The sequence below is a fragment of the Schistocerca piceifrons genome, chromosome 7, assembly GCF_021461385.2.
Source record: "Schistocerca piceifrons isolate TAMUIC-IGC-003096 chromosome 7, iqSchPice1.1, whole genome shotgun sequence".
Classification (NCBI taxonomy): Eukaryota; Metazoa; Arthropoda; class Insecta; order Orthoptera; family Acrididae; genus Schistocerca; species Schistocerca piceifrons.
Window position 1 is genome coordinate 481,800,878 of NC_060144.1, and position 21,450 is coordinate 481,822,327.

Consider the following 21,450-nt stretch of genomic DNA (forward strand, 5'->3'; position numbering starts at 1 on the left):
ACCTTCAAGTGTGTCCAGGCCTCTTCCACATATACAACCTTCTTTCATGATTCTTAAACCAAGTGTTAGCTATAATTAAGTTATGCTCTGTGCAAAATTCTACCAGGCAGCTTTCTGTTTCATTCCTTACCCCCCATTCCATATTCACCTCCTACTTTTCCTTCTCTTCCTTTTTCTACTATCGAATTTCAGTCACCCATGACTATTAAATTATTGTCTCCCTTCACAATCTGAATAATTTATTTTATCTCATCATACATTTCATCAATCTCTTCATCATCTGCGGAGCTAGTTGGCATATAAACTTCTACTACTGTGGTAGGCATGGGCTTCTTGTCTGTCTTGGCTACAATAATGTGTTCACTATGCTGTTCGTAGTAGCTTACCCATGCTCCTATTTTTTTTGTTCCTTTTTAAACCTACTCCTGCATTACTCCTATTTGATTTTGTATTTATAACTCTGTATTCACCTGACCAAAAGTCTTATTCCTCCTGCCACTGAACTTCACTCATTCCCACTATATCTAACTTTAACCTAGCCATTTCCCTTTTTAAATTTTCTAACCCACCTGCCCGATTAAGGAACCTGACATTGCTCGCTCCAATACGTAGAATGCCAGTTTTCTTTATCCTGATAATGACGCCCTCCTGAGTAGTCCCCGCCTGGAGATCCAAATGGGGGACTATTTTCCTCTGGAATGTTTTACCCAAGAGGACGTCATCATCATTTAACCATACAGTAAAGCTGTATGCCCTTGGGAAAAATTATGGCTGTAGTTTCCCCTTGCTTTCAGCAATTCTCAATAGTAGCACAGCAAGGCCGTTTTGGTTAATGTTACAAGGCCAGATCAGTCAATCATCCAGACTGTTGCCTCTTGCAACTACTGAAGAGGCTGCTGTCCCTCTTCAGGAATCACATGTTTGTCTGGCCTCTCAACAGATACCACTTCGTTGTGGTTGCACCTGCGGTACGGTTATCTGTATCGTTGAGGCATGCAAGCCTCCTCATCAATGTCAAGGTCCATAGTTCATGGGGGCATCTTACCCTTTAAGATATATAAAACACAAGTGTGCCAGAAAATGCATAAATGGCTTGTCTTCTGGGCTTGAAATTTTCCTAAGTGGCTGGTCCTCAAAGTGTTAAGTTTTCTATGAGAGTCAAATGCTCTGTGGTTTAAGAAATTCATCACACATTCTCATACTAAAATAATTCATCTTGCATAATAGAAAATTTACTTATCACCATTCACATTATTTTCCCCGCAACGTGTTAGAAATATATACAGTTGTGATTTCCTTCTCACTGAAAGCAGGTTGTTGTTACAAAGCGGTGCATTATTGTCATCCTAAAGCATATGACATATTTTGATGTTGGGAGATGCTTTTGTGTGCATTGTGTTTTGTTGTTGTAAATGGCACATTTTCTTTGTAGCTTAAGTTTTATTTTGGTGTTATTATCTCATTTATGGATTATTGCTGCAGTATTATATACCTTGCCACTGCCGACCAGATGTCCGTGGACTACCACTTGAGCTGGAAAAGCCTACTGTTTGGGACAGAGAACAGTTGAATCCAATTGTCCACTGATTGTACTACCACCAAAATCTGGCTTCTGTTTCTCATGCTGTACTTGTCCGCTGTCTGGTCTATGCCTTGCTCTAGAGCAGATCATGCAAATACTGACGGGCATGCCTGCCTCTGCTTAAACATTGCTCTTCTGTTCTCCTTATGCAGTAATACTTTAATGGTAATAAAACTTAGTAAACCTTGCTAACTGCCACAGTGAACTGGTTTGCGTCATTACTCCTCAGTGAAAAGTAAATGTGAGATAGAATTAGAATTGTTCATTAATATCTTCAAGTAAATGTTGAAAGAAAGGATCTTTTTGCTTATCTTCTGTCTGTTGTCTACTTATTATTTGTATTTCTTGTAGTTGGCACAGTATTTCTAGTGATATGGTTCTGCTTCAGTATCATATTTTAAGGTTTCAGTTTTTAAATATGTTATTAAATGAAATATAACATGCCATTCATTGCTTTTTTCACATTTTGTTAGCAGTCATCTCACATGTTTCAAAACATAATACCATACACCATCACAATCTACACAGTACTGCCTAAAAAACATGTCTGACAATCTCTCTTCTTCCCACAAAGACAACATCCCCAAAGATAAAACATTTCATAGATATTATTCACATAATAAACACAAGAAACTTATACATATTTCACTTACAACTTATTTTTAATTTAGTGTTTCAAACTTTTTCAGTCATCAATACCAATACTGATAGGAATAATCATACTAATATTAGTCAATTATCCAGTTACACAAATAACACAAAATATGTAATTCAATTTTTAAATTACATCACATGAGTAAAAATCTTTATATGCACATTTTACATTAATACATTCATAAATTTTATGGTAAAAATAACTGCATTATAAATATAGATGTAAAAGAGATTATTGTACAAGAAGTTTTAGTTTACCATTATGTGAATTAAATTAGTGTATCATGTTTTACTAAACAGTAAGAGAGTACCACTGACCAGTTTCATTATGCTTGTTTCCCACATTTTTTTATTCCCAGTCCTTTGGGTTATAATAATAAGAAGGCACAGTAACTAACATAGAACATGATAGTGTCACTCCTGTGTCATTCTTCAAGCTGACTGATTCCTTCCTCCAGCTTAATTGTCAAGTCACTCGATCTGACAGATTTATTCTTTTGCTATTTGTGATCTTTCCCTCTTGTTGCTTCAGAATCCCCTCCCCAGATGTGATGCAGGGCATTAGTTAACTTGTCTCACCTTGGGTTTCACTTCATTCTGCTAGCACCTGCCTCAGAAAGATACTTATAATTTTTTGGTTACTAGTAGCCCCTCTCTGAAATTAAGAGTAGTTCCTTTTTATGTCAGCCAATCTGCTCCAAATATGAATAGTTCTGTTGTTCCCTATGGACCAAAGGAGCTATTTTCTTGTCACATCCAATAATCTCTATGTAACAGTAGACTTGCTGGGTTACTTCTCTTCTTTTATGCCTAGGACACTTACAGAGCTTGTTCTAGTAACAGGGAAACTGTCTACTTTATTTTCACGTAGTGTAGTTCAGCGTCCAATGGGAAAGCACAGATACATTACTGCACTTGTCCATGAGCATAAAAATGGTTCTCTCCTACACTGTCACTAAGAGTTCAGGGGAAAATGGTGCAATTAATGGCTACTTTGGGAATGAGTGTTCAAACTTCTACTTTATCATCATTTGTTATTGTATCTCTTGGTCTCTTTCCAAGGTGTCACAGATTTTTGTATTTAAGCTGTTCTGATAAAGCCACAGCCAGTCATACCCATTTCTGTTCCTTGATTTCAAGCTTCTCACCTCATAATGATCATTTTTACCACTAGGATGATGTTTTTACCTCATCTAAATCTCCAATGTCCTTTTGATTGTGCAGACATTAGCTATTATCAACAACTCCTGCATTATCACTAGAAGCTATTCAGAAATTGTTTTAATTAAATCTTGCTCTTCGAAAGGCATGCCTAGATACTATACTTTCTCTGCTAGTTGTATCAGATACTTTCTCTGTGTGCTGTATCAATTATGGTATGGTTCCCACAGGCGAATATTGTGATGACAGTGCTCCTGAGTATGCTTGGCCTTAAGCTCCCAAAGTTCTTATGAAATTCAAGAAACAAGCTACAAGTAGTTTGTAAATGTGAACCTCTTAATTTAGCTTCTCCAATCAGATTCTGGAATGTCCTTACAATTACTTCCCAATCACTATAATTGCCAGTATCATGCAAATCATTGACCTGGTTGAGAAATTCTGCCAGGTGTGGTCCCCCCTCATGTCAAACTGAAAAGGCTGGCTGCCTGCCTCTGAAATACTGTCTTTATTATCTGTGTGGATTTCATTCCATCTCCAACTGTTTCTATTTTCATGTGCAACTTGTGGTTTTATTCCATGGGATTTTATGTGTTATTTGATTTTCTATACTGACCTTTCAGCATTTTCCTATTCTCTCATCTACCTTTACAAAATTTTGCTTGGTTATTTTTGGCCAAGTTATGAATTACTAAGAACATTTTCTCCCTAAATTGCATGAATTTCCTGGTTGTTTTCTATCCTCTGCATTATTTCTGTCTAGCTTTTCTCCTCTCTTTCCTTTTTCTCCTGCTTCTCCTTCTCCATTTCTGTTTTATCCCCCTCTTTTTTCTTTTCCTGTCCCTCTTTTAATTCTCCTTGTCCTCTTCCCCTTCCTTCTCAGTTTTCTCATTTGCTATTCTCTCCTTATGCATTCTTTCTTCCTTCTCTTTTCTCTTTCTCATGCTGTTGTTTCCTATTCCTCCTATATAATTCATTTTGCAACATTATTTTTCCCAACAATTGCTGCAATGAGTCTCCAAGGTTATACTACATCATCTTACTGTTATTGTAAAATACCTGCTAATAAAATAAAAAAACATCAAAAGAGAAAGAAACACACACAGCACAGTGGAATCTTACCACTAAAACCCATGCTCTACAAAGCTGTGCAAAATCAAAAAGCTTATCTTCAGATGACAGTTTACAGTGTAGTCATTATTGGATGCAGTAGTGCAGGCAGTGATGTAAATTTCTCGTCACTCATCAGCCAATTAAAATTTCTTAGCATAGAAGTTTTTGGCAGTGTGCTCTGTAATAAAGCCACAGGGAACTGTTTGCATATTTCAGAGTATGGATCATTATACAGTGTACCTGCTTCCTAGTACAAATGGTCCTCTACAGCTTGTGCAGCTTTCACCTGTGTTGATGCTGATTAATACATGATGTTCCAAAAGCAGTGCAAAACCAAATCATGTTTGCAAAATGAGTGATATAAGAGGAATAGGGAAAAACAGCAAGTGAAAGAGAAAAGAGGAGAAAGGGAGAATGCAGAACGACAGAATAGAAAATGAGAAAAAAAGAGGGAAGGGGAAGAGGACAAGAAAAGTTTTCTGTCAATTTATGTCATTAATTGGTACTGTCATTACCCCCAAGATAGCCTGAACAAATTCCCTACACTTTCTACTTTCTGGGCAGTGATCACTGTAACATTTACAGTATGGCCAGATCTGTACACTAGGTCAGAATATCCTGTGAAAGCTCTCTTCGTATGAGAACCACATACTTTGTGCAGTCTCCATTTAAAAGAATGAAGGAAAACTGAGACTAATTTGCTATTTACAAAGAAAAATCCAATCAGATTTTGAAAACACAGGGACAAAAATAGTCCATTGAAAGATATCCAATAAATGTACACAGACGGGCAATACACACTCTACAATCAGACATAAGTTTGCCAACCTATCTGTTAGAGAGATAAAAAACAGTAACTCACTAAAAAAGTAGCAACTCTTCTGACTATGGGGGTGTCCCAAAGCACTGAAACCTTGTGCTGACATTGTAGAACCAAAAGTCTCTCAGTGTACTCACAGGCAGACAGGATTGCTAGCATACTTTCACTCTGTTCTGTCCTGTGGCATAATCCTTTAGGGCACTGTATTTAAAGTACAACTACAGAAGTATGCAATAAGAATATTGTATACAGTTGATGAACATACTGCAGAAGCCCCTTTAGGGTCCTATGAATTCTTACTTTTATATGACAATATAAGTACTCACTAACAGTATGTGTGGTCAGTAACAAGACTGAATTTAGGATGAACTCAGCAATTCACTACCACAATCTACAAGTAGAAATAATGTCCATACATACCGTAGGTGCAACCACAATGGAGGGGTATCTGTTGAGAGGCCAGACAAACGTGTGGTTCCTGAAGAGGGGCAGCAGCCTTTTCAGTAGTTGCAAGGGCAACAGTCTGGATGATTGACTGATCTGGCCTTGTAACAATAACCAAAACGGCCTTGCTGTGCTGGTACTGCGAACGGCTGAAAGCAAGGGGAAACTACAGCCGTAATTTTTCCCGAGGGCATGCAGCTTTACTGTATGATTACATGATGATGGCGTCCTCTTGGGTAAAATATTCCGGAGGTAAAATAGTCCCCCATTCGGATCTCCGGGCGGGGACTACTCAAGAGGATGTCGTTATCAGGAGAAAGAAAACTGGCGTTCTACGGATCGGAGCGTGGAATGTCAGATCCCTTAATTGGGCAGGTAGGTTAGAAAATTTAAAAAGGGAAATGGATAGGTTGAAGTTAGATATAGTGGGAATTAGTGAAGTTCGGTGGCAGGAGGAAAAAGACTTCTGGTCAGGCGACTACAGGGTTATAAACATAAAATCAAATAGGGGTAATGCAGGAGTAGGTTTAATAATGAGTAGGAAAATAGGAATGCGGGTATGCTACTACAAACAGCATAGTGAACGCATTATTGTGGCCAAGATAGATACGAAGCCCACACCTACTACAGTAGTACAAGTTTATATGCCAACTAGCTCTGCAGATGATGAAGAAATTGAAGAAATGTATGATGAAATAAAAGAAATTATTCAGATTGTGAAGGGAGATGAAAATTTAATAGTCATGGGTGACTGGAATTCGAGTGTAGGAAAAGGGAGAGAAGGAAACATAGTAGGTGAATATGGATTGGGGCTAAGAAATGAAAGAGGAAGCCACCTGGTAGAATTTTGCACAGAGCACAACATAATCATAGCTAACACTTGGTTTAAGAATCATGAAAGAAGGTTGTATACATGGAAGAACCCTGGAGATACTAAAAGGTATCAGATAGATTATATAATGGTAAGACAGAGATTTAGGAACCAGGTTTTAAATTGTAAGACATTTCCAGGGGCAGATGTGGACTCTGACCACAATCTGTTGGTTATGACCTGTAGATTAAAACTGAAGAAACTGCAAAAAGGTGGGAATTTAAGGAGATGGGACCTGGATAAACTGAAAGAACCAGAGGTTGTACAGAGTTTCAGGGAGAGCATAAGGGAACAATTGACAGGAATGGGGGAAAGAAATACAGTAGAAGAAGAATGGGTAGCTTTGAGGGATGAAGTAGCGAAGGCAGCAGAGGATCAAGTAGGTAAAAAGATGAGGGCTAGTAGAAATCCTTGGGTAACAGAAGAAATATTGAATTTAATTGATGAAAAGAGAAAATATAAAAATGCAGTAAATGAAGCAGGCAAAAAGGAATACAAACGTCTCAAAAATGAGATCAACAGGAAGTGCAAAATGGCTAAGCAGGGATGGCTAGAGGACAAATGTAAGGATGTAGAGGCCTATCTCACTAGGGGTAAGATAGATACTGCCTACAGGAAAATTAAAGAGACCTTTGGAGAAAAGAGAACGACTTGTATGAATATCAAGAGCTCAGATGGAAACCCAGTTCTAAGCAAAGAAGGGAAAGCAGAAAGGTGGAAGGAGTATATAGAGGGTCTATACAAGGGCGATGTACTTGAGGACAGTATTATGGAAATGGAAGAGGATGTAGATGAAGATGAAATGGGAGATATGATACTGCGTGAAGAGTTTGACAGAGCACTGAAAGACCGGAGTAGACTGAGACCGGAGTAGACAACATTCCATTGGAACTACTGACGGCCGTGGGAGAGCCAGTCCTGACAAAACTCTACCATCTGGTGAGCAAGATGTATGAAACAGGCGAAATACCCTCAGACTTCAAGAAGAATATAATAATTCCAATCCCAAAGAAAGCAGGTGTTGACAGATGTGAAAATTACCGAACTATCAGTTTAATAAGTCATAGCTGCAAAATACTAACACGAATTCTTTACAGACGAATGGAAAAACTAGTAGAAGCCAACCTCGGGGAAGATCAGTTTGGATTCCGTAGAAACACTGGAACACGTGAGGCAATACTGACCTTACGACTTATGATGGAAGAAAGATTAAGGAAAGGCAAACCTACGTTTCTAGCATTTGTAGACTTAGAGAAAGCTTTTGACAATGTTGACTGGAATACTCTCTTTCAAATTCTAAAGGTGGCAGGGGTAAAATACAGGGAGCGAAAGGCTATTTACAACTTGTACAGAAACCAGATGGCAGTTATAAGAGTCGAGGGACATGAAAGGGAAGCAGTGGTTGGGAAGGGAGTAAGACAGGGTTGTAGCCTCTCCCCGATGTTGTTCAATCTGTATATTGAGCAAGCAGTAAAGGAAACAAAAGAAAAATTCGGAGTAGATATTAAAATTCATGGAGAAGAAATAAAAACTTTGAGGTTCGCCGATGACATTGTAATTCTGTCAGAGACAGCAAAGGACTTGGAAGAGCAGTTGAATGGAATGGACAGTGTCTTGAAAGGAGGATATAAGATGAACATCAACAAAAGCAAACAAGGATAATGGAATGTAGTCTAATTAAGTCGGGTGATGCTGAGGGAATTAGATTAGGAAATGAGACACTTAAAGTAGTAAAGGAGTTTTGCTATTTGGGGAGCAAAATAACTGATGATGGTCGAAGTAGAGAGGATATAAAATGTAGACCGGCAATGGCAAGGAAAGCGTTTCTGAAGAAGAGAAATTTGTTAACATCGAGTATAGATTTAAGTGTCAGGAAGTCGTTTCTGAAAGTATGTGTGTGGAGTGTAGCCATGTATGGAAGTGAAACATGGATGATAAATAGTTTGGACAAGAAGAGAATAGAAGCTCTCAAAATGTGGTGCTACAGAAGAATGCTGAAGATTAGATGGGTAGATCACATAACTAATGAGGAAGTATTGAATAGGATTGGGGAGAAGAGAAGTTTGTGGCACAACTTGACCAGAAGAAGGGATCGGTTGGTAGGACATGTTCTGAGGCATCAAGGGATCACCAATTTAGTATTGGAGGGCAGCGTGGAGGGTAAAAAGCGTAGAGGTAGACCAGGAGATGAATAATCTAAGCAGATTCAGAAGGATGTAGGTTGCAGTAGGTACTGGGAGATGAAAAAGCTTGCACAGGATAGAATAGCATGGAGAGCTGCATCAAACCAGTCTCAGGACTGAAGACCCCAACAACAACAACAACAACAACAACAACATACTATGCACCCATCTCAAGGGCAGGAGTTTTGTATTCTCCTGCAAAACTTCTAACATTTTCGGACAACAAGAGACAGTGTGGTATTAGGTTGTAAGGCACATGCGTCTCTCAATTCACACGTTGTCTGTACCTGATACTCTTCTCTGGGTGATCAGCTATGTTGATCTCCTACAAGCTTCTTCTCTGAAGACTATAGCTGGTTAAGGGAATTTATTAAAATACTTCTCTACCCTTGAAATAATTTTGGTACTCGTATAATACTTTTCAGTTCCATCACTTTATATTGTCAACTTTCTCAGATAATAACTTCTGCAAGCTAACTTATTCCTTACATGTTAGACTCATTTACACATATTCAAATAGCATACATGTGTCTTGTTTCATTCATAGCCAAGACATGAAATAATTTAAAAATCTCTAGTCCCAAAAAATTGACAGGAATGGGGGAAACAAGTACAGTGGAAGAAGTATGGGTAGCTCTGAGGGATGAAGTAGTGAAGGCAGCAGAGAGACAAGTAGGTAAAAAGATGAGGGCTAGTAGAAATCCTTGGGTAACAGAAGAAATATTGAATTTAATTGATGAAAGGAGAAAATATAATGAAGCAGGCAAAAAGGAATACAAGCGTCTCAAAAATGAGATCGACAGGAAGTACAAAATGGCTGAGCAGGGATGGCTAGAGGACAAATGTAAGGATGTAGAGGCTTATCTCACTGGGGGTAAGATAGATACTGCCTACAAGATAATTAAAGAGACCTTTGGAGAGAAGAGAACCACTTGTATGAATATCAGGAGCTCAGATGGAAACCCAGTTCTAAGCAAAGAAGGGAAAGCAGGAAGGTGGAAGGAGTATATAGAGGGTCTATACAAGGGTGACGTACTTGACAACAATACTATGGAAATGGAAGAGGATGTAGATGAAGATGAAATGGGAGATATCATACTACATGAAGAGTTCGACAGAGCACTGAAAGACCTGAGTCGAAACAAGGCCCCGGGAGTAGACAACATTCCATTGGAACTGACAAAACTCTACCATCTGGTGAGCAAGATGTATGAGACAGGCGAAATACCCTCAGACTTCAAGAAGAATATAATAATTCCAATCCCAAAGAAAGCAGCTGTTGACAGATGTGAAAATTACCGAACTATCAGTTTAATAAGTCACAGCTGCAAAATACTAACACGAATTCTTTACAGACGAATGGAAAAACTGGTAGAAGCCGAACTTGGGGAAGATCAGTTTGGATTTCACAGAAATATTGGAACATATGAGGCAATACTGACTTTACGACTTATCTTAGAAGAAATATTAAGGAAAGGCAAACCTACATTTCTAGCATTTGTAGACTTAGAGAAAGCTTTTGACAATGTTGACTGGAATACTCTCTTTCAAATTCTAAAGGTGGCAGGGGTAAAATACAGAGAGTGAAAGGCTATTTACAATTTGTACAGAAACCAGATGGCAGTTATAAGAGTGGAGGGGCATGAAAGGGAAGCAGTGGTTGGTAGAGAAGATATAAAATGTAGACTGGCAATGGTGAGGAAAGCGTTTCTGAAGAAGAGAAATTTGTTAACATCGAGGGATAGATTTAAGTGTCAGGAAGTCATTTCTGAAAGTATTTGTATGGAATGTTGCCATGTATGGAAGTGAAACATGGACGATAAATAGTTTGGACAAGAAGAGAATAGAAGCTTTCGAAATGTGGTGGGGTAGATCACATAACTAATGAGGAGGTATTGAACAGAATTGGGGAGAAGAGGAGTTGGTGGCACAACTTGACAAGAAGAAGGGATTGGTTGGTAGGACATGTTCTGAGGCATCAAGGGATCACAAATTTAGCATTGGAGGGCAGCGTGGAGGGTAAAAATCGTAGAGGTAGACCAGGAGATGAATAATCTAAGCAGATTCAGAAGGATGTAGGTTGCAGTAGGTACTGGGAGATGAAAAAGCTTGCACAGGATAGAATAGCATGGAGAGCTGCATCAAACCAGTCTCAGGACTGAAGACCCCAACAACAACAACAACAACAACAACAACATACTATGCACCCATCTCAAGGGCAGGAGTTTTGTATTCTCCTGCAAAACTTCTAACATTTTCGGACAACAAGAGACAGTGTGGTATTAGGTTGTAAGGCACATGCGTCTCTCAATTCACACGTTGTCTGTACCTGATACTCTTCTCTGGGTGATCAGCTATGTTGATCTCCTACAAGCTTCTTCTCTGAAGACTATAGCTGGTTAAGGGAATTTATTAAAATACTTCTCTACCCTTGAAATAATTTTGGTACTCGTATAATACTTTTCAGTTCCATCACTTTATATTGTCAACTTTCTCAGATAATAACTTCTGCAAGCTAACTTATTCCTTACATGTTAGACTCATTTACACATATTCAAATAGCATACATGTGTCTTGTTTCATTCATAGCCAAGACATGAAATAATTTAAAAATCTCTAGTCCCAAAAAATTGACAGGAATGGGGGAAACAAGTACAGTGGAAGAAGTATGGGTAGCTCTGAGGGATGAAGTAGTGAAGGCAGCAGAGAGACAAGTAGGTAAAAAGATGAGGGCTAGTAGAAATCCTTGGGTAACAGAAGAAATATTGAATTTAATTGATGAAAGGAGAAAATATAATGAAGCAGGCAAAAAGGAATACAAGCGTCTCAAAAATGAGATCGACAGGAAGTACAAAATGGCTGAGCAGGGATGGCTAGAGGACAAATGTAAGGATGTAGAGGCTTATCTCACTGGGGGTAAGATAGATACTGCCTACAAGATAATTAAAGAGACCTTTGGAGAGAAGAGAACCACTTGTATGAATATCAGGAGCTCAGATGGAAACCCAGTTCTAAGCAAAGAAGGGAAAGCAGGAAGGTGGAAGGAGTATATAGAGGGTCTATACAAGGGTGACGTACTTGACAACAATACTATGGAAATGGAAGAGGATGTAGATGAAGATGAAATGGGAGATATCATACTACATGAAGAGTTCGACAGAGCACTGAAAGACCTGAGTCGAAACAAGGCCCCGGGAGTAGACAACATTCCATTGGAACTGACAAAACTCTACCATCTGGTGAGCAAGATGTATGAGACAGGCGAAATACCCTCAGACTTCAAGAAGAATATAATAATTCCAATCCCAAAGAAAGCAGCTGTTGACAGATGTGAAAATTACCGAACTATCAGTTTAATAAGTCACAGCTGCAAAATACTAACACGAATTCTTTACAGACGAATGGAAAAACTGGTAGAAGCCGAACTTGGGGAAGATCAGTTTGGATTTCACAGAAATATTGGAACATATGAGGCAATACTGACTTTACGACTTATCTTAGAAGAAATATTAAGGAAAGGCAAACCTACATTTCTAGCATTTGTAGACTTAGAGAAAGCTTTTGACAATGTTGACTGGAATACTCTCTTTCAAATTCTAAAGGTGGCAGGGGTAAAATACAGAGAGTGAAAGGCTATTTACAATTTGTACAGAAACCAGATGGCAGTTATAAGAGTGGAGGGGCATGAAAGGGAAGCAGTGGTTGGTAGAGAAGATATAAAATGTAGACTGGCAATGGTGAGGAAAGCGTTTCTGAAGAAGAGAAATTTGTTAACATCGAGGGATAGATTTAAGTGTCAGGAAGTCATTTCTGAAAGTATTTGTATGGAATGTTGCCATGTATGGAAGTGAAACATGGACGATAAATAGTTTGGACAAGAAGAGAATAGAAGCTTTCGAAATGTGGTGGGGTAGATCACATAACTAATGAGGAGGTATTGAACAGAATTGGGGAGAAGAGGAGTTGGTGGCACAACTTGACAAGAAGAAGGGATTGGTTGGTAGGACATGTTCTGAGGCATCAAGGGATCACAAATTTAGCATTGGAGGGCAGCGTGGAGGGTAAAAATCGTAGAGGGAGACCAAGAGATCAATACACTAAACAGATTCAGAAGGATGTAGGATGCAGTAAGTACTGGGAGATGAAGAAGCTTGCACAGGATAGGTTAGCATGGAGAGCTGCCTCAAACCAGTCTCAGGACTGAAGACCACAACAACAACAACTAGTCTCAAATGAGTCCAATACATGAATGTGCTTAGCACTCTGTTTTCAACTGTTCAATAGTATTTTTACAATCACCACAGACATTAACACAACAAAGAATACGACAGAATTATTGGTTGAATTCTCCTCATGTCTTCTGTGGCGCTGGTAGCAAACACTTGTCATTGTCAGTGACTCACCCCTCTTACAGTCTTCTAATAACAAACTTCTGGCCTGCACATAGAAACAGGTGGATCAGCAGAAACGTTAGTACTTGTTCCATAGATCATGAATATGACACTTCGTAATGATGTGGAACGTGTCAGGTTAATAAAAGGTGTCCATACAAGATATTACATTAGACAAAATATTTTTTGGAGGTTGGGAAATTACCCACTTACTATATCCAAAAATTCATCTAATGAGTAGAAGGAGTTGCCATTAAGAAATTCTTTTAATTTCCTTTTAAATGCTATATGGCTATCTGTCAGACTTTTGATGCTATTAGGTAAGGGACCAAAGACTTTTGTGGCAGCATAATTTACCCCCCTCTGAGCCAAAGTTAGATTTAACCTTGAGTAGTGAAGATCATCCTTTCTCCTAGTGTTGTAGCCATGTACTACTTTTGAATTTGTTCAGATTGTTAATAACAAATTTCATAAGTGAATATATATATATTGTGAGGCTGCAGTGAAGATTTCTAGCTCTTTAAATAAGTGTCTGCAGAATGATCTTGGACGAGCTCCAGCAATTATTCTGATTACACACTTTTGTGCAATGAACACTCTTTTACTCAATGATGAGTTACCCCAGAATATGATTCCACACGAAAGCAGAGAATGAAAATAGGCATGGTAAGCTAATTTACTCAGATGTATATCGCCAAAATTTGCAATGACCCTAGTAGCATAATTAGCTGAACTCAAACGTTTCAGCAGATCCTCAGTGTGTTTTTTCCAGTTCAACCCCATCAATGCATACACTTAGAAATTTTGAATATTCTGCCTTAGCTACCGATCAGCTGTTCGAGACGGTGGAAGGCTGAGTGTTTCTAGAATTTACCCCGGACTTCTTGAGGCACTAAAAACTCTAAAACAGCAGACATTAGGCAGGAAACTGAAAATTCACAGTTATTTAAAAACAAAGTAAAAGAATAACTCAGTAGCCATTCCTGCAATTTATTAGAGTACTGGGACTCAAGAATGCAAATTCTGCATAATATTTGTATTAGATTGACTCTCTGCCACTACATAGAGAGCTAATAGTGGTCTTTATAACGTTACATCACTACTTTGTTTTGAAGTGTTGCATAAAAGCAGCTGCTGAGTGTAGGATATGAGGAAGACAAATCTTTTTTTCCTACCCCCAAAAGAATTTGTTTTACTACAAACATACATATACATGGTAATCTAGAAGTAATTGCTACAATTATAGTCTTAGAAGATTAGCACTACATATAATTTGCTGTTAATATACAGTAGTGGTCACCTCTGCCTGCTAATGTATTACTTGACTTGTTCCAAATCCCTGAAAGCTCTCATTCATGACAGGTCATGATGTGTGAATGAATAAATGAATGAGTCAAATTTTTCCTGTACAAAGTGCTAGAGGCAAGTAAAATTACTGAAATTGTCTATTAGGTGTGCTTGGGTAGCTCAATTGGAAGACAATTTCATGCAAAAGATAGGTGTTCAGATCTGAGTCTTGGTCTGGCATACATTCTTAACTTGCCAGAAGCATTCAACAGGGGTATCTTTCTTCTCTAACTGTCTGATCACTAGATTACTCTGTGATTTCGTTCTGCACAAATGTGCTGACCTTTATCTCTCTTAAAAGAATGAAGAGCAGCAGGAAGAGACGGCCAACTTAGCTAAATATTCATTATAACTGTTGACCCTCACTTTCTGATGTCAGTCTTCTCTCCATTTGCCTTAAGCAGATTGACTAATATTTATTACCTGTGAAATCTTAGGATACAGTATTAGTTCTTAGAGAGGCCTGGTCAGTTCCAGAGATCTTAGAACAAGGGAAAAATAGTGGATTCGTTGTTTAATGCCCTGTCAATGCTGAGGTCTTTACAGAGTGTCAGTACCAGTTTGAATTACTGCGATTGATGGTTTAACATCTGTGTGTGCTTGTAGGCTGAATAAGGAAAGTAAACTTGACTTGGCTTGATGTAACAATTTATTAACGAAGCCCTGCAGGCAGAACAGACAATAATACACTGCAATCAATAACTCATGCAAAGGCGTGAGAAGAGTTCAGTATGGCAAATTATTCTGTATCTAACACTTGGATTCATGCTTTATGTCAAGGAGTAGGACGTGGAACAGAAATCAACAATCAAAGAGTAAATCACAGAAAAAAAGTCGCTTGTGTATAGCGTCTCTGGTGTCCAGCGGGAAAGTTTTGCGGCACTGTAATTGCGAACACGCGCACATATCACAGTGCTGGACAATGACAGAAAATGCCACATCAGCCCCCATGGTGGAAGCAGAGCATCATTCCAAATAGCATGCTGGAAAATTGACATGTCGCACGTATCTTGAGGTGCGTGGTGGTGGGTCAACTGCAGTCCCTGGCTCCATCTGTGTTGGCAACAATGTTAATGGAGTGATTGCTGAGTGAGGCGGAAATCGTGGTAGGTCAGGCATTGTTGCTTCCGGAAAGACGTACTCCAGTTTCATGCTGTTAATGGAAACTGTAGTCTGTTTCCCATTGATCAAGATGTCTACGGTCTTGCTTCCTCTGGTTATGACATGGTGTGGGCTGAAATATGGTGGTTGGAGCAAGGGTTCATAACATGACGTGTGTGCAGGAGCATAGATCATGATGGGCAAACGGCAGGAGTCCTGTGTCAGTGAGGTTGCTGCGGACGGAGGGGAGCCACATTTTGTCGCAGTTGGCGAAGAAATTCCGTCTGGATGCCTGTAGGATTCAGCAGAGCGTCGGTAGCCACGAGTTCTCCCGGCAGGCATAATGCTTTCCAGTAAACCAATTTGTCTGAAGAAGCATCCAGGTCTGGCTTGAATGTGCTTTGGACTCTAAGTAAAACCACAGGAAGTGCTTTGGTCCATCCGGTGTCATGACACATTAGGGCAACATTTTTGCCATCGCTCTATTAAACCATTGCTGGCAGCTCATCATCCAGTGGTGAAGTGTGCCACAAAATTTTGTCAACTGTCGAAACAAATCGGACTCAAATTGACATCCCCTGTCCGTCGTAATGTGCAGCAGGCAACCAAAACGTGACACCCAGTGTGTGATGAAGGTGAAAGTGATAGTTTCTGCCGTAACATTGTCCCCTGGTGCAGCTTCCAGCCATTGAGTGTACCAATCAGTCGTTGTAAGTACATAACGGTGACCATTGGATGATGACAGTGGGCCGACAAGTCAAGGTGGACATGCGTGAATCATGCTGTCATGATTGGAAAGCTTCCTGCTGGTGAGTAGACGTGGTGATTTATCTTGCTATGCTGGCATTTCAAGCAGCATCTCCCCCATTCTCAGCAGTCCGTTTGCATTCCAGGCACCACGTAATGCATTGTTATTAAGTGTGTCATAGCTCATATGCCTGGGTGACAGCAGCAAATGGAAAACATCCTTCTGAAATTCCAGAGGTAGGATGGGTCCCGGCTTCAATGTGGACATGTCACAGTATAGCTTTACGTCGCTTCCAGGAATGTCTACCAGCTGCAGGCTGCGCTGATTCACCATTTGATAGAATTGTCTGTAATTCCACATCAGCTTGCTGTGCTGCAGCAAGGTTGGCGTAACTGATCGTATTGGCAGTGCTGCTGACTCTGGACAAACAATCGGCCAGTACATTGTCGATCCCAGACACATGACGTATATCAATGGTAAACTGAGAAATAAACATGAGCTGGTTGTGTTGTCTGAGGGAACAGTTCATGTTGTTCTGACAGAATGCATATGTTAGTGGCTTGCGATCCGTAAAGATAACAAAGTCACGTGCTTCTAGTTGTGGTAGGAAGTACTTGACAGATTCATAAATGGCCAGAAGTTCTCTGTTGTATGCACTCCAAAGTCTTTGTGAGGTTGTCAACTCATGTGAAACAAATGTGAGTGGCTGCCACATGTCACTACATTGTTCTTGCAACACAGCGCCAATTGCAGTCTGGCTAGTGTCGTCTACCAGTGCTAACGTGGCGGTAGGATCTGGATGTGCCAGCAGGGCTGTGTTGATGACGCTTTTCTTGGCTGCTTCAAATGCGACAGTCATTTCGTGAGTCCAAGTTATGAGCGCATTACCCTTGGCTTTCGGACCAGTTAGTGCTGCGACCAAAGGTCGCAGAGGAAAAAATTTAACATTCCAAGGAAACAGCGTAGTTCCTTGGCTGTAGCAGGCCTCGGAAAGCGCGAAATGGCTTCCACCTGCTGCAGAAATTCTATGTCCGAGAAAGTCTACTTCAGGCTGGCCAAAGACACATTTTGAGGTATTGAGCACAATTCTGTAGTGTTCCAATTGGTTGAATCCTTCGGTTAGATGGTGGCGATGTTCCTCAGGTGACACCGAAAAAATCAAAATGTCATCCAGGTATGCAAACGCAAAAAGTAAACCCTGTAGCACAGAATCTATGAAATGCTGCTATGTCTGTGCGACATTCCTCAGTCCAAAAGACATAAACATGCTCTCGAATAAACCAAAAGGAGTGATGATGGCTGTCTTTGGAATGTCACATTTGGCTACAGGAATCTGTGTGTAGGCCTTTGCACAGTCTAACAGTGAACCACTCAATGCGTAATTGTAATCATGCAACAAGGGTATGGGATAACGATCGGGTATTGTCCGGGCGTTCAGGGTTCTATAATCACCGCATGGCCTCCACGCACCTTCCTTCTTTGGCACTAGATGTAACAGTGAGGACCAAGGGCTGTTGGAAGGCCAGATTACACCTTTGCGCAACATACAGTCAAATTATGCCTTTGCTATTTTGAGGTGATATGAGGCTAAACGTCGTGGCCTACAAGAGTTAGGGGGTCCATCAGTAGTCTCAATATAATGTGCAGTATCATGTCTTAACTCCTTAGGTGCCCCAGCTGGTCGCATCAGGGCCGGAAATCCTCAAAGCAGCTTCGTGTACTCGCCATCCACTGCCTGGATTACCTTGGCAGTATGGACAGTGGTGTCTCGATGGAATCTGGAAGTTGTTAGGCCGGTGGTGTTGTCAATCAAACAAGAGTTCCTCATGTCAGGCGGCAGGTTGTAGTGGGTGAGGAAGTTGGCTCCAATGATTGGTTCAGCAGTGTCTGCAATAGTAAAGTCCCACGCGAAAGCGTGCAACAACCAGTGTCCACTAAGTACTTCCAGGTGGAATGTCGGTCACTCACAAACGGGCGCCTGGATGTCGGACAGTAACCGGAGGAGGCACTCATTTCTGATCACCACTGCTGTTTGGGTAGGCACAGGGCGTTGCACACTTATGTGCTTGCTTGCCAAACTTGCAATGGTACCAACAGACTATTTGTTCTGACCCTGTCGTAGATGAGGCTGCATGAGTGACAGCGGAATCAATGACGGCTCCCGTTGCCTGTGTCACAACAGTGTAACAGCTTGCTGATTTGCTGTGATAACAAGTCCACTTCGTTGATGAGAATATCGTAATCCATGCATGAAACAGTTGTTGCCGTGCAGGCACACGCCACGGTGGCATAGCTAACTACTGACGGCATCATTGTCTCTTGGATCTTATCAGCTAATTCAGCCACTGCATCTAAAGATGTGTCAGTCTGCGACGCCACGATTGCCCTCACTGGTGGTGGTAACCAGCTGCTCCAGATCGTGTGCAAAGTACCTGCTGGATTTGTTCTTCTTGTGAAGTGGACACATGCCAAATTAGTTCTGCTTTCAATCAGTTGTAGCTGTTCATTCCTGGGTGGGCTAATTATGATCTCTTGAACCTCAGCGATATACTGGTGATCTAGTTGGCTGACCACTAGTGTAAATTTTGTGGCATTGACCATGATACTCGCATAGGAAAAATTTGCTTCAACTTGCACATAGCACAGGGATGGATTGTGTGGCTCGAAGGGTGGTAGACGCACCACAGAAGTATTTGTCGGCTTTGGTGGATTCGCCATCTCAATTTCTTGCAAGGACTTCTCGTAAATTCAGCGTGCATCCAGAAGAGCACGTTGGGGTCACCAGCATGTCGGTACCGGTTTGCATTACCGCTATCTACGGTTTAACATATGTGTGTGCTGAATAAGGAAAGTAGGCTTGACTCGGCTTGATTTAACAATTTATTAATGAAGCCCTGTGGGCAGAACAGACAATAATACACTGCAATCAATAACTCATGCAAAGGCATGAGAAGAGTTCAGTACGGCAAATTATTCCATATCTAATATTGGGATTTGTGCTTTATGTCAAGGAGTAGGACGTGGAACAGAAATCAACAATCAAAGAGTAAATCACAGAACAAATGTCGCTTGTGTATAGCCTCTCTGGCATCCAGCGGGAAAGTTTCGCGGCACTGTACTTGCAAACACCTGAGCATGTCACGGCACTGGGTGATGACAGAAGACGCCACACAGAGAAATGCAACAACAGCAAGCCAGTAGTATGATGCAAGTATATTAACTTCTAGTGAAGATGTCTGTTTAAATATTGAGAATTCTATCAATAGGTTCTGATATCTACATATCCTCTGAGGGAATCTTTGGCCATATTGACATTTCAAAAAGATGTTGCTATGTCCACTCTGCAAAGAAACTATCAGCTGTCTGAAGTAAATCTTCAATTTGTGCAACCAGTTGGCTGATTTTATCTTTCATTAAAAGCTCAGAATATTGTTAAAAATTTGTTAACAGCCAACAGATTCACTTTTATACACCTTCATAATGCATTCTGACTGTGCTATAAATGTACCAGAAGTTAACATGTAATATTCTAGAAACATTAGTGCTCTTTCAGAATTCCATGGAATTTTGCAACATGGGCATATAAATATAGTAAATAGTCTTAATCAGTAAAAGGATATGGATTTCAGAAGTATATTGATATATAGTTGGAGATCAGTAGCAATCATTCTTCAGTTTCTCCCAAAGTAATTTTTTCCATTCAATAAAATGCTTCTGTGTATATTTGCTAAAAACACCCTGAGGAAGGCCATTTTCAATAGTGGCTGAAACGTTGGAGAATTTTACACATTGACAATGCAGTCACATATCTGAACGAATTTAATTGACTGTGATAATTGTTGTGAAAGCCTGCAGTTACATTTAATTTTTTCCAGATTATTTTGTAATTTTTTTTCTCACTGTACCTCAATGCTGTCTAAAACAACATGATGTTTCACACTATGTTTCTGCTGTCCAGTTGGTTGACAGTTTTACTTTGGTACAACAGTTAAATCATCAACCTAGCTGGACATCCAAAAACATACTATGTATGAATCTCACCAAAAAACAGAGCAATAACTAAAGAAATTTATGTGCAATCTATCTCAACTCATGCCAGTTCTGTGTTCCAAGTAATATTTGCCTTCTTGCACCTACTTCTCTCTCTCTCTCTCTCTCTCTCTCTCTCTCTCTCTCTCTCTCTCTGTGTGTGTGTGTGTGTGTGTGTGTGTGTGTGTGTGTGTCAGCAAGATAGAGAACTGAGAAGTCATATACTGTTTAAACTGCACTATAATATAATTTGTGAAGTTTATATCAGAAGCATTATTATGCATCATTATTTTGTAATTCCAGAATACTTTTAAAACAGTAATTATTCTTTAATTTTATCTTTCAGCTTTCAGTTGGTTCTCTCTTTGTGAGTACATCATAGCTTGTGCCAACATGGCCTTCCACTTCACAGTGGTCATGGACTTCCCTACAGAGAACCTTGTTGTTGTCCAAGGTTCATCTTCTGTGCCGCTTCCACTTAATTCTGTGGATTCAGAACAAAAAGTGAAATAGTAACTCAGGTATTTTTGCCATGTCAAGTACTAAAGTGTGACACTGCCGTTACTTGCTTTTCTTGGAATGGGGTAGCCAGTAGTGGCACAGGTTGTTTTTTATGTACAACATTTGCATCTGAATTTAAGAATTAGTAAACAGTGGTTACAGTAGTCAACGAAAAGAAATACTTGTCAGCTGCATTCTCATTATAAACTTAGCACTAGTTTTAGTTGTGTTTGCATAACATTGGTGCTTACTATCTTCTTAAAGTCAAACTGAGGTGGCTAGTTGTACTTGAATCTAGATTGCCTCATGAAACTCTTGTGTGCCTTTTCTTCTTTTTGATTTGGCCTAGAGAATAACACACATCTGGAAACAGAAAGGACTTATAATGAATGAAATTTTGAAATGAGGCTAGTCATTTTTTTATCAAAATTAGTACTTAATCTAAGACATAAACATTGTTGATAACACATATTTTTTGTGATTATTGACATTATTTGTAGGTTGGATT

General features: G+C 39.8%; 1 protein-coding gene across 1 annotated transcript in view; it reads left to right on the plus strand.

Moving 5' to 3' along the window:
- LOC124805129 (post-GPI attachment to proteins factor 2-like) overlaps window positions 1-20,975 on the plus strand; it is a 152,156-nt gene extending 131,181 nt beyond the window's left edge. The window contains exon 5 of the mRNA XM_047265585.1: window positions 20,788-20,975. Within this exon, the coding sequence (XP_047121541.1) occupies window positions 20,788-20,954 (167 nt within the window). The 3' untranslated portion in view covers window positions 20,955-20,975. The remainder of the gene's footprint in view (window positions 1-20,787) is intronic.
- Window positions 20,976-21,450: the final 475 nt, after the last annotated feature.